This window comes from Protopterus annectens, chromosome 8.part0 (assembly GCF_019279795.1).
Source record: "Protopterus annectens isolate FY-2018-M chromosome 8.part0, PAN1.0, whole genome shotgun sequence".
Taxonomy (NCBI): domain Eukaryota; kingdom Metazoa; phylum Chordata; order Ceratodontiformes; family Protopteridae; genus Protopterus; species Protopterus annectens.
Window position 1 is genome coordinate 723,429,882 of NC_056741.1, and position 14,596 is coordinate 723,444,477.

At 44.7% G+C, this 14,596-nt stretch overlaps 1 protein-coding gene across 4 annotated transcripts in view; it reads left to right on the top strand.

Annotated features, from left to right (window-relative positions):
- HCFC1 (host cell factor C1) overlaps positions 1 to 14,596 on the top strand; it is a 3,865,385-nt gene that overhangs the window by 921,621 nt on the left and 2,929,168 nt on the right. For all 4 annotated transcript variants that reach the window (XM_044080175.1, XM_044080172.1, XM_044080173.1 and 1 more), the window contains exon 4: positions 13,858 to 14,066. In XM_044080175.1, coding sequence (XP_043936110.1) covers positions 13,858 to 14,066 — 209 coding nt within the window. The remainder of the gene's footprint in view (positions 1 to 13,857; positions 14,067 to 14,596) is intronic.

Sequence of the window (14,596 nt, forward strand, 5' to 3'; positions counted from 1 at the left end):
CCCACTGTTACTCATTCCGATGTTTCTTCAGAAAGTTTGCCGACTGGGGTGCAAAGTAATCCTCATTGCCCCATTCTGGCCTCGTCAAGTTTGGTTCCCCTTCCTTTGGTCTTATCTTCTAGCACCTCCGTGGATTCTGGATCCCTGCCCGGATCTAATCTTTCATCCTTTGGGTGCCTACCCTCCCAATCTGGACAGTTTCAAGCTGACAGCTTGGCTGCTCCGGTTCCCTTAATTGCCATGACTCCCAGTCTTTCATCCCTTGTAAAATCTATACTAGTGGCATCTCTTCAAGATTACACTAGGAAGGACTATCACAGTTAATGGAGATGTTTCTCTGTCTGGGCCTCTCAGAGAAACCTGGATCCTTTTACAGCCCCTTTTCCAGCGGTGTTGGATTTCTTAACTAGTATTTTTCAGCATGGAGCTAGTTTTTCCACAGTGAATGTACAACTGGCAGCCATTTCTAATTTTCATGCAGGTGAAAATAAAATTGCACTGGCCTCTTCTAGGCTATGTAAAGCCTTTCTAAAAGGTATCTTTCTTCTGCGTCTTCCCATCAAAGATTTGGTTCCTCCTTGGGACCTCACTTTCTCCAGTCATTAGTTACTCCTCCTTTTGAACCTGCTGCATCAGTGGATTTAAAGTTTTTATCTTGAAAGACAGCCTTCCCTAGTGGCTATTACATCGGCTAGGAGGGTCTCTGACTGCAAGTTTTGTCTGCCATGCCTCCTTATTTGGTCTTCCATAAGGATAGGGTCCCTCTCCGTACAAATCCTTCGTTTCTACCCAAAGTGGCATATCAAACATTGTTTGTCTTTCGGCTTTTCCCGGTTAGGGGTCGCCACAGCGGAACTCCGGTCCGCTAATGATTGCCAGATTTTCATGAACGCCGAGGTGCCAGCTCGACGTCCAACCTTCAATGAAGGCACGCCCATTTACGCATGTCTTTCGAACGCCCATCTAACCACGGGGAGGACATGCAGACTCCACACAAGGCAAACCAAACAATGAATCTACCTGTTTTCTTTCCAAATTTTCAGAACAAAGGGGAATATAAACTTAATTTCTTAGATATTCATAGACATCTTTGTTTCTACTTTCATAGAACACAATCCTTCCGTAAGTCCTATCAGTTATTTGTCTCATTTTCTAAACTTCGTTTGGGAAAAGGCCATTTCCAAGGTCTCTTTAGCCAGATGGATCACCCTCTGCATTCTACACATTTACAAAGCCAAGAGTTTATCTCCTCCTGGTTTGATCAAAGCTCACTCTACCAGGTCCATGGCGACTTCTGCTGCTTTTTGGTCTAAGGTTCCTTTGTGGATGACATTTGCACAGCAGCAACTTGGGCACCTTCTTATATTTTCATCTCTCATTACAAATTAGATGTGATTTCCAGAGTGAGAGCATCCTTTGGCTCTACGGTGCTCAAGAATATCCTTCCACCAGGGCCTCCCAGGATTTGTTGAGTAGCTGGGGACGCTGTCCCACAGGTTGCAGATGAAATGAGGTTAACTACTTCAGATAAAGAAGTTATGTACTCACCATAACTTTCCATCTGAGTAGTTACACTTCATTTTTCTGCAACCTTCCTACCCTCCGTCCCCTGGCCCTTTTCATGTGGATAAACATTTTAGGTTTGAGTTGCTAATGTGTATAGTTTCAGTAAACTCTGTCTGAGGTAAGATAGGAGATGGCAGTGTATTATGGGTAGTGGAGGAGCTCGGAGCAGATGTTAGCAGACAAGTTGCCGGCTCGGATCCGATATGGATCCGAATACCTACAGATTGCAGAAAAATGAAATATAACTACTTAGATGGAACATTATGGTGAGTACATAACTTATTTTTTTCGAATTTCAGAACTTAAGTCTTCAACTAAAAGCTAAGTACCCCGTTGGGGAAACTTTTTCTTGCTCTAAGCCGATGTCAGTAAAAGTAAATTATTGCATTACTTGTGGTAAGCAAATACCTCAAAGATTTTTATTCGTACTGTATTCCTTGCGTAGGGCCTGACCACGACATACCTCGCTGTCTGTTTTGTGTCTTATTTTAACCACAAACTATCCGTCGTCTGTATATTTTTGCTTCTAAATATGTTGGTGCTCTGTTCAATTATCCTGTTATGTTTTGCCATCTGACTACCGACATTCCGAAAAAACGCAAAGATAGGCAGAGACAGGCTGCCTAGATCCAAAGCTGCCGATGATGCTTCTAAGCCAGTCGCCAGCTCGCCGATACTCAGTGAGGTGCTTTCGTAGCCCCTGATACCCGCTACTACAGATTTGCAGGCCTCTACTGAGACCCATTCAGAGTCTGGTATGCCGCTAGATGTTTCAACTGTTGGAACCTGTGGATGTCTCTACCTTGGATCGGTCCGGAGCCGCTGTGCAGGCACTAGCTTCTGAGGGTGCATTCAGGCCTACTGACTTGCAGATTAAACTGACGCAATCTTCTTCTTCAAGGCCTAAAACTCGAACCATGCCTAGAAAACTGACGCCCAGACTGCATGGTGAGGCCTCTATGCCTAAAAAAAAATATCAGAATGGCTGAAGACCTTATTACTTTAGTCAGGGGAAGCCAACCTTCCCCCTCTAAGAGACCTAGGACTGAGTTTGCTTATGATACTTCTGACCAGGGTTCTGAGTTTTCTGTTTCCTCTGATGACCAGGATTTACCCTTATCTACTTAAGAGTATTCTGATGCTGAGGACTCTGTTCTTTCTGCTTCCTTCCCAGAGGATTTCTCTTTTGGTGAAACCTTGCATACTCTCAGGGAGCCATTTCATTGGGAAAGAGAGGTTTAGGGATTTATTACTCCTGCCCCAGCACAGGCCTTTAGCCATACCTCCTGTACTAGACATTGTTGATGATGCCTTTTCAGAATCTAGCTTGGCCCTTGACTCTTTACCTCCTTCTCCCAGAAAACCTGATGGATATTACAGGGTCCCTGACTCTCATAAGTTCCTTTTCAAAATTCCTACTGTGGATTCTGAGACCATTTCACAGGGACCCAAGGGCATTAAAGCTGCTACTAGCAAAAATCCTAAACCCTCTGATAGAGACTCCAGGGCACTGGATAGATGGGGCAAGAAGGTATACACTTCTGCAACTTTGGCCATTAGGTCCTTAAACTGCCTTTCATATGTTAAAGTATCAGCAGCATGTTGTTGGATTGCTGCAACAGAAAATGATGTTGATTCCTGATTGTGTTAAAAATAAGGATTTACAGGATTTACTGCATTCAGCTGAACAAGTTGGAAAACATACTTTGCAATGTGGGTTTGGTTCACTAGAGGCATCTTGCAGGGCTGGTGTAACTGGGTCTATACCTAGAAGGCATGCTTGACTTGAGGAAAAATCCTTGCCAGATCATGTTAAAGCGAAATTACTGGATGCTCCCTTAAATCAGGGGCGCCTGTTAGACATGAAGGCAGAAGAAGTTCTTAAAAAGATGGAGGAAAAAGCTAAATCTGCAAACTGTTAAGATTTGTTTCAAGTACAACCCCCAAGGGTTTAGTAGGCAATTGGCCTTCCACAAATTAGTCCTTTCCTGCCTCATCCAGACCTTCTCAGTCCAAACCCAGGTCCAGCTGAGCTCCTAGGCTTCAGTCCCAGGGTAAGCACAGGACTAAGCAGTGGGGGGCCTCCACTTCCAAATCTTGGGCATAATAAAACTCCCTCCTATGGTAAACTGTTTCAGTGAGTTTGTCTTAAACCTTCCAAGGACTTCTCAACTGTGACTGCCCCTTTTGGGGGAAAGATTGCTCTTCATGCAAAGAACTTGGAACTCATTGCCTAGGACAAATGTGTTTTAAATATAGTGTCCATACAGATTTCATTTCCACATGTTAGTAACACCAAGCGGGTGGCCAAATCTACCCCCAAATCAGTGGGCAGAGTCCCCAAAACAAGTATTTTCTCTTTTAAGCATGGGGGCTATTCAGTTGGTACCAGAAGAGGAAAAGGGACAAGGTGTTTCTACTTGAGACTTTTCCTGGTACCCAAAAAAGACAATTCATGGCGTCCTGTCCTGGATCTGTCTACTCTGAACACCTTTTTGGTGATTCCAAAATTCAAGATGCTGACTCTTCACCAGTTGCTCCCTATGCTAGGCAAAGACGCCTGATTGGCAGCACTAGATTTAAAAGAAGCATGACCTGCTCATCCCAATCAGGGAATCTTGCAGAAGATACCTACGCTTCAAAGCAGGCTACACGCACTGTCAGTTCTCTGCACTGCCTTTTGGCTTATCTACTGCGCCCAGGGTATTCACAAAGTGCCTATCTCCAGTCTTTGCATTTTGCAGGGAAAGAAATATTCAAATATACCCATACCTGGATGTTTGTCTAATTCAGGCAGAAAGCCAGGACATACTTTTGAATAATCTGGCCTTTGTACAAAGGATGCTAACTTGTCTGAGGTACACCATAAACGAAAAGAAATCACACTTGTTACCCTGTCAACAAATTACATTCCTGGGCGCAAGCTTGAATACAGCTTCCCAGATGGCTTTCCTCACGCCAGAGAAACAAATTCATTTGACAACCTACTTCAAACAAGCGGCCACAAAAACCCTGCTGTCTGCAAGGCAAATACTACAAGCCTTGGGGTTCATGGCCTCCTGCATTCTTCTAATTCCTTATGCAAGACTGCATATGAGGAAACTACAATGGTATCTAAAAAGCCTATGATGTCAACATTCTCAGGATCTAGAAGCAATGATTCTGATCATACCTTGCCTACGCCTAGAGTTCCTTTGGTGGGCAGAAACCTGCCACCAAAACAAGGGACTACCATTCACACTACCCCCTGCCACCCAAACCCGCATGAGACTATGCATGGGGGGCTCACCTGGCAGGGAAGTGCATTCAGGGCAAATGGAACCCAAGTCAAATGCACCTGCATATCAATCAAAAAGAAATGTTAGCTGTACAGAATGCTCTGACAGCCTTCAAGGACCACATTCTTCCAGTACAATTAATGGTAAAGACGTATAACACCACTGTTATGTGGTACATAAACAAGCAGGGGGTTACACATTCTGACCCCCTCTGCAGACTAGCCATGGCATTGTGTAACAGCCCTGAGCTACCAAGTGCATCTACAAGCTTAATTCCTGCCAGGAAAACTAAATACTTTGGCAGACGAACTAAGCAGAAACCTCAACCCACATGAGTTTAAACTGGAACCAAGGATTTTCAACATGTGGACAAGCAAAAGTGAGGGAGCTCAGATATAGACCTGTATGCCTTCCCCGTGAACTATCAATTAGACAAGTTTTGCACAAGGACTCCCCACAAACAAGCTTGGAAAGTGGATGCTCTGTCCTTCAGCTGAAAAAAACTGTCAGTTTATGCCTTTCCTCCTCTGGCTCTGCTCTACAAAGTACTACTAAAGATCAAACAAGACAAACCAAGGACCATTTTGATTGCACCAGACCGGCCACGCCAACACTGGTTACCCCTCTTGTGCAGTGTGTCACTGTTGGCCCCATGGCACCTGCCTCAGACTCCTACCCTATTGTCTCAGCAGTAGAACCAAATTCTGCACCCTCAGTTTCAAACACTGAACCTAGCAACCTGGCTAATTACCTAATCTCTCCATTACCATCACTCAGTAAACCAGTGATGGATATCATTTTAGAGGCAAGGAGGCCTAGTACTAGAAAATCTTATGCTGAAAAATGGAAAAGATTCTGTGCCTGTAACAAGTCTCAAGGGATGAGCACAGCAGTGCCCAGTCTACCTCAGATTTTACAATAGTTAACTGAGATGCTTCACAAGGGCCTGTCTTTCTCTTCCATCAAAATTCACGCCTCAGCCATTTCAGCTCATTATAACACAGAACTTTCCCTCTTCTCTCATCCTCTGCTCAAGCAGTTCCTCAGAGGGGCCAAAAATTTACGACCACCCAGGAGAGCTCCAACTCCACCCTGGGACCCTAACTTTGTATTGGAGAAACTCACTCTTCCTCCTTTTGAGCCAGCTGCTACTGCAAACTTAAAATTTCTTTCTTTTAAAACAGCTTTCCTTTTAGCAATCACTTCAGCAAGAAGGGTATCTTAATTACAGGCCTTTATGGCAGTGGAGTCTTTCATCATCTTTCATGCGGACAGGGTGTCCCTCAGGACCAACCCCTCCATGCCCAAGGTGGTATTCACTGTGGCCCTTAATCAGTCCATTCATTTGCCGACCTTCTTTCCTAATCTACAGAGCAAAGGGGAATGGATACTGCACTCCGTGGATGTGCACAGACAACTTAAATTTTACTTGGACCGGACTAATCCTCAAAGGAAATCTAAACAACTGCTGGTGGCATTTGCTGCAGGGGCAGAGGGGAAGGCTATTTCAAAGCAAACCATTTCCAAATGGATAGGCCATTGCATTCATTTCTGCTTCAAGCACCATGAAAAACCTATCCCACAGGAGATCAGACCCCACTCAACCAGGGCTGCATCTACCTCTACAGCCTTTCTCGGAGTCGTCCCTACCAGGGACATCCTAGAAGCTGCTACCCGGAGTTCTGTACATACTTTCACCAAGCATTACCATCTGCCAATTTTTCTCTAAATCCAGAGCTGGCTTTGCCACTGCAGTCTTGCAGGGCTTTATAGCTGGTCCTAATACTATCTAAATTCCTCTTCCCATCCTTAGCTTTGGGAATCTACCCAAATGTGATGACTGCAACAGTGAAACATGAAGAACATAGTACAGTTGTGTACACTTAACAGAAATGTAGATGTTAATGTCCTGGTTACCCTCCCTCCAGTCCGCTTACTTCTTTTGGCTATACCTCTACTCTCTCTTACTATGCTCAATAGCCTTTTGGTGTATTTGCTTTTTTGTTGTAGATATAACCTTGTGTATTTATAGATTTAATTGCTTCCCATTAGGGGGCAGCTGACATCTGGGGCAAGAAAAACTGATGGCGTCGGCTGCATGTTTTATACCTCTGATGACCTGACTTCACGGAAGAAGATACAGCAACCGACGCAGGACCCAAGACTTTGTTAATCAGGCTGATTGAGGGCTACTGCAAGCAGATAACCCAAATGTGATGACTGCAACAGTGAATACACTTGAACATCTACATTTATGGTAAGTGTACACAACTGTACTTTTCTCTTTCCCCTCATTCTCTAATGTTTAACATGGCAGATGACCTTTTGACTCTTATAAGGGGTTCACAGCCTTCTCCTTCAAAAAGAGGCAGGGATGTCTCTCCTGAAGCTTTGTCTTATTCAGGTACTGATACTTCCAGCATTTATGTTGATGAACTGGAAATTTCTCAGGCTTTCTCTCCTTTTGTGGATTCAGACGCAGAAGAATCCATTCCTTCTGTTTCTCCTCAGGACGATTTCTTCTTTGGGGATTCTTTAAATACTCCCAGGGAGCATTTTAAATGGGAAATTCAAGATTATCCCCTTTCTAAGAAAAGGATTACGGAGATGTCCTTCAAGAATGCAACTGCAGTCATAACATATGGGTTGTCCTGCCTCAGGCAGCCCTCAGTCGGCCGGATTCCAAAGTCTGGGTCCGATGTCGGCTGATGTCGCATTTCTCTCCGACGTCAGAGCGGCTGGAGTACATAAGCATCAGCCGACGCCATTTTCTTCAGTCTTTCTTGCCGCGCGGTGCCCGAAGCAGAAGCAGTTCACAAGTGCCGGTCGGTCAGCTCCTGTATTCTTCGATTCCGAAGTCATCAAAAAAGCTACGTACCCCGTTGGGGACCTTTTCTTGCCTCAGCCGATGTCAGAAATTACTGAAAAAGTTAATTGTCTTTCTTGTGGTAAGCAAATACCTCAAAAGGATTTCCACTCTTACTGTCTTCCTTGCCTTGGCCCAGACCATGACGTCTCGGCCTGTGTAGCCTGTGCTCGCTTCAACAAGCGCACTCTCAGGCGCCGGGCGGAGTTCGCTGAAGATTTTTTCGGCGAAAAATTTGCTTACACAATGCCGTCGGAACTTCCAACATCGCAAACTCCCAAGAAACGAAAAGACCGGGACCGACTTCCTCGGCCCGCGTCTACCACCGACTCCACGCCAAAACCTATCGTGAGTGCTCCGGTTCCCTCTGAGACTGTCTCTCCACCGCTCCGAACCGAAGACACCGCATTACCAACGACTCCGATTCCGGATATCACTCCGACGCCAGTTATTGATTTTCCTCCGGATACCGAAACCGAGGAAATGCCCGAGACCATTGCTGTAGACAAGGTCACTCCTGCACGTGGAGCTGCCAGGCCTCCTATGGCCATGTCTATTAAGGCCTACACTAGGGCTAAGGCAGCCAGCAAAACAAAACATCTTACTACTAAAACCTTACCTCAACCTACTCCAGAGACACAAATTATGTCTATGGCCGCTGACTTAATTTCTATGATTAGAGGTTCACAGGCCCATCCTGAGAGAGGATCCCAGCCTCCTTCTGATAAAAGGCCCTGGGTTGAACCCTCTGACCCTATTCCGTCAGATGAAGATTCTGAGGGCCCTGTCAACTCTGATAGCCAGGAAGAGCTCTTCCAGACCTATGAGGACTCGGATGCAGAGGATTCCATCCCCTCGGCCTCCCCTCCTGAGGATATTTCTTTTGGGGAAGTTCTGCATACCATGAGGGAACATTTCAAGTGGCAAGGCCAGGAATTTTCTGATTCCAGAAAACGCCTTCGGACTTTCCTTAAGAAGCCCCAACACAGGCCCTTAGCTATTCCTCCTGTACTTGATGTTTTGGATGATTTATATTCTGACTCTAGTGTTACCCCTGACTCTCTTCCTCCTGCTCCAGCCAAGCCAGACTGGTATTACAGGGTCCCAGAAACACATTCCCATTTATTAAGGGCCCATACTGCTGATTTGGAAACTATTTCACAGGGGCCTAAAGGAGTTTCAGCTTCCACCTCTAAAAATCCATTGCCCTCCAACAGGGAAGCTAGGTCATTAGAGAGATGGGGCAAAAAGGTTTACACATCCACTACCTTATCTATGAGAGCGTTGAATTGCCTTTTTCATATGTTACAATATTAGGATTTCCTGTTAGAAGATTTACAAAAAACATTGACCACTCCTGATCCTTTAGACAGGAAGGCTTTGCAGGAAGCTGTACATAACACTCAGCAAGTAAGCAATCACTTCCTGCAGTGTGGATATGATGCACTGGAAGCTTCATGTAGGGCAGCTATGACAGGGGCAGTCATTCGTAGACATGCATGGTTAAAAGATCAACCTCTACCAGATCATGTAAAGGCAAAACTTCTGGATGCACCTTTGGAAAAGAACAAGCTTTTTGGTGCTAATGCTAAGGATGTGTTAAAGACCATCGAGGAAAAAGCAAAATCAGTTCAGATGGTGAAAGATTTCTTCCAGGTTCAACCCCCCAGATTCAGTAGGAATTGGCCTTCAAAAAACTGGTCCTTTCCTAATCCAGAAAAGTTTCAAAGGGGTAAAACAGACGTGGCCGAGGAAGAGGCCAATACAGAGGTCCTTACAGGGGCGACAATGGCAGCCAGGAAACCAAAGAAGTGACGAGGGGTTTCACCTGCCCCACAGCCACAATCTCAATGACTTTCCTCTACTTCCGCCTACCAGGGAACAAATAGAAGCTCCCTTGGGCGTGAAATTATCTCTGTTTGCAGAAAATTGGCACAGACTGACAAAGGACAAATGGATTTTGGACATTATAGACCGAGGCTACAGGTTCCATTTTCATACCTTGCCAAGAAAACAAGGCATGCCAAACCTACCACAAAACCAGAGGGCAGAGGCTATCAAGAAAATCTCTCTGCTGACTCGGATGAAAGCAATAGAAAGAGTTCCACAACAAGAACAAGGCCAGGGGTTTTACTCAAGACTGTTCCTTGTTCCAAGAAAAGAATCTCAATGGAGACCAATACTGGATTTGTCCGCATTAAACACCTTTCTCATAGTACCAAAGTTCAAAATGCTGACTCTACAGCAACTCCTTCCCATGCTGGGCAAGGGTTCTTGGCTGATTACTCTGGACCTCAAGGAGGCATACCTGCATGTCCCTATCAGACACAGCTGCAGAAGATACCTCAGATTTCTTGCAGGGCCAGTGCATTATCAATTCTCAGCATTGCCATTTGGCTTATCTACTGCGCCCAGAGTATTCACAAAATGCCTGGCTTCAGTAATTGCTCATTGCAGGCTCCAGGGGATACAAATCTACCCGTACCTGGACAACTGCCTCATACAAGCGGACGACAAATTGATTTTGACAAAAAACTTGGACTATGTCATACGATTACTTCAAGCTCTGGGATACACAGTCAACTTCCAAAAGTCAAGACTGCAGCCATCCCAGCAAATAATCTTCTTAGGAGCCAAATTAGACACAGCCTCTCAAATGGCTTACCTGACAGAAGACAAGCAAGAGAAGTTAACTCATTACTTCAAAGGTTTAGCAAAACTCACCCAGATGACTGCAAGGAGATTCCTACAGGCCCTGGGTTACATGGCATCCTGCATTCTCCTGGTTCCATTAGCAAGACTACACATGAGAAAGCTTCAGTGGTACCTAAAAAGCATTTGGTCTCAGCACAGCAACAACCTGGAGGCAACCATACCGCTCATTCCATGCCTTCAAAAGGAATTCCTATGGTGGGCCTCGGTGAGCCAGGCAAACACAGGTATGTCATTCAAAAAACCACAGATAACACAGACCATGACCACAGACGCCTCAGACCTTGGATGGGGGGCGCACATGGAAGGCAGGTGTATACAAGGACAATGGTCTCCAAAGTAAATACATCTGCATATAAATCAAAAGGAAATGCTGGCAGTAATGCATGCCATCGAGGCCTTGCAACACTACTGTGATGTGGTATATAAACAAGCAAGGGGGCACCCACTCTTACCCCCTTTGCAGACTGACAATGCATCTTTGGGAAAAATTACTGAGCCTAAACATCCAGTTACAATCCCAGTTTGTTCCAGGCAAAGACAATGTGTTGGCGGACAGCCTAAGCAGGAATTTCACAGATCCACATGAGTGGAGGTTACATCCAAAGATCTTCACACAACTCACTTCGACATGGGGCAGGCCAGAAGTAGACCTATTTGCCTCTCACCTCAACCATCATCTACAAAAATTCTGCACAAGGACATACCATCCAAAAGCTTGGAAAATAGATGCTCTCTCTTTCAACTGGAACTTCCTAACAATCTATGCATTCCCTCCTCTGCCACTGATGACCTCAGTATTACTAAAGATCAAAGCAGAGAGACCCAAGGGAATCATAATAGCTCCGGACTGACCAAGACAACACTGGTACCCACTACTACGGAGCATATGTCACACCAGGAGGTGGGCCCTTCCCCAATGGCCTCTACTTTTGACTCAACACAATTTCAAAACAGTGCATCCAAACCTTCAGACACTGCAGCTAACAGCCTGGGAGATACCATAAATAACCTCAACCTATCTCTCTCCAAGGAAGTTCAGCGGATACTAACAGAGGCTCGAAGACCATCCACCAGAAAGGTTTACTTAGCAAAATGGAAGAGATTCAGCAATTGGAATACCAGCAAGGGACATGATGCATCATTGTTGAACATCCCACTCATCTTGGAATATTTGGCGGATATGCTAAAGAACGGCCTCTCATATTCTTCCATAAAGATACATGCATCAGCTATTTCAGCTAGATATAACACTGATCCTCCTGTCTTTTCACACCTTTTGCTAAGGCAATTCCTCAGGGGAATCAAGAACATTAAGCCACCAAGAAAGGCCCCAGTGCCAGCCTGGGATCTCAATTTTGTCCTAGAAAAACTGACTCTACCTCCATTTGAGCCAGCAGCTTCAATTGACTTGCAATTTCTCTCATGGAAGACAGCTTTCCTGTTGGCAATTACCTCAGCAAGAAGGGTTTCGGAACTACAGGCCCTAATGGCAATACCACCGTTCATAATTTTTCACAGAGACAGGGTTTCATTAAGGACCAACCCTACTTTTATGCCAAAGGTGGTATCTAGGGTTTCTTTAAATCAAGCTATTCATCTGCCTGCTTTCTTCCCCAATCCTGCGAATAAGGGGGAAAGACTGTTACATACCTTGGACATTCACAGACAACTTAGATACTACTTGGACAGAACCAAGGCCAGTAGGAAGTCTGAACAACTTTTTGTAGCTTACGCCCCTGCAGTCCAAGGAAAAGCAATTTCAAAACGGACCATTTCAAAATGGATTGGACATTGCATCAGATTTTGTTATTCCTTTCATGGAAAGACTGTTCCAGCCAATGTCAGACCACATTCCACCAGAGCTACAGCCACCTCTACAGCATTCTTAAGAGGGGTGCCTACTAAGGACATTCTAGAAGCTGCTACATGGAGCTCCGTGCATACATTCTCCAAACACTACAATCTCCCTCTATACTCCAGATCCAGAGCAGGCTTTGCTTCGGCAGTCCTGCAGGGTTTGATTGCCACACCATCTTTTTCCTAGAGCATTCCTCCTCACCCAGCTAAGCTATGGTATTCTACCCATATGTTATGACTGCAGTTGCATTCTTGAAGGACATAGTACAGTTTTGTACCTACCATAAATGTAGATGTCCGATAGACATGCAACTGCAGTCGATTTTCCTCCCTCCATACCCCTCTATGCCTAGGGTCCACTCCTATCCCTGTTTCTCTTAGCTGGGGATATCTGTTATGGTGTATTTGTGTTATTGCTCATTTATTTGTCTGGAATCCTGTTTTTGTCTTCCAATTTGATTACAGCCTTCCTTGGAGGGCACCTGGCATCTGGGGCAAGAAACACTGAAGAAAATGGCGTCGGCTGATGCTTATGTACTCCAGCTGCTCTGACGTCGGAGAGAAATGCGACATCAGCCGACGTCAGACCCAGACTTTGGAATCAGACCGACCGAGTGCTGCCTGAGGCAGGACAACCCATATGTTATGACTGCAGTTGCATGTCTATCGGACATCTACATTTATGGTAGGTACAAAACTGTACTTTTTGTACCTACCATAAATGTAGATGTCCGATAGTTATGCATCTGCAGTCAGGATTACCCACCCGCCTTCCCCTCTGTGGTATTCCTAGGGTGCTTACCCCTCTTTCAGCTAGCTGGGGGAATCTATTATGGTGTATTTGTTTGTATATATATATATATATATATATATATATATATATATCTATATATATATATATATATATATATATATATATATATATATATCTATATATCTATATATCTATATATATCTATATATATTGTTTTACTCTGTTTGGAATTTTCAACTTTTATCCAAATTTAGCCTTCCTAGAGGGCACCTGGCATCTGGGGCAAGAAACACTGCGGAAAATGGCGTCGGCTGATGCCTTTATACCCCAGCAGCTCTGATGTCGGGGAAGATGCGACATCAGCCGAGGCCAGACCCAGACTTTGGAATCCGGCCGACCGAAGGGCTGCCTGAGGCAGGGCAACCCATATGTTATGACTGCAGATGCATACCTATCGGACATCTACATTTATGGTAGGTACAAAACTGAACTTTACTTTATGCCCACTGGCTTAAGTCATACGTTAGATGTATGGCTACATGGATTTAGGTTTTGTTACCCCAGCTGGATGCCCAGGTTGTTTGAGGAGTTAATACCAACAGTTTAGAATTCTGAAACAGTGATGAGTAGGAAGTTTGTTATGGTTAGTTCTTACACAACTGAAATGTACTTTCATTTTTTTAATTGATCAGTTATAGTAGCACATTACTAGCACTCCAGAAAAATGTTTCTAATTGTGTTTTGAAACAAAAATGGAATATAGTGCAGTGTTTCTTTTGCTGGACATAACCTTAAAAGACTTTTATTTTTTTCATTTACAGGTACTTGAATGATCTCTATATCTTGGAGCTTCGACAAGGGTCTGGGGTTGTTGCTTGGGACATACCCATCACATATGGTACTCTTCCTCCACCACGAGAATCTCACACTGCAGTTGTCTATACAGAACGAGAGGCAAAAAAGTCAAAGCTAGTCATTTATGGTGGCATGAGTGGCTGCAGACTTGGTGACCTCTGGACTCTAGATATAGGTATGTCATTTTATTCGTTGTCAGTTTGGGCTTTCATCTCATTTTTGTTTTTCATATTCATATTCCGTTGTCACTGTGTATGAAATAGATGTCCTCCTATTCCAGTGTTCTACATGTGTGTTTACCCTTCTTCCTCTCCAGTTCTTCTGGCCAGGTTTCCAAAGATTTTCATTCCCTCTGGGTACATCGGACGTCTGACATGGCAGCAGGAATGTGGGCCATAGAAGTGATGTATGCGACACCAGCCCTCAGAACTTTTCAGCCGTTAGTCGTATGCCTGGTGCTCCTGCTTCTCGCTGACGTCAGATCAAAAAAGATTCAGTTAAATACCCTGTTGGGGATTCTTTCAGGCCTACTTGGTTGTTTATAGTCTGTTAATGTCATCCAGTAAGGACAAGTGCGATCGGCAGATTCCCCACAGAGACGCGAATGACCAGTCTCTCTTTTGTCTGTGCAGGGAACACGACCACAAGAACTGAGCCGTTTGCTGATCGTTTCTCCCTAAGACCTTACATGGCTGTTTGCAAGCC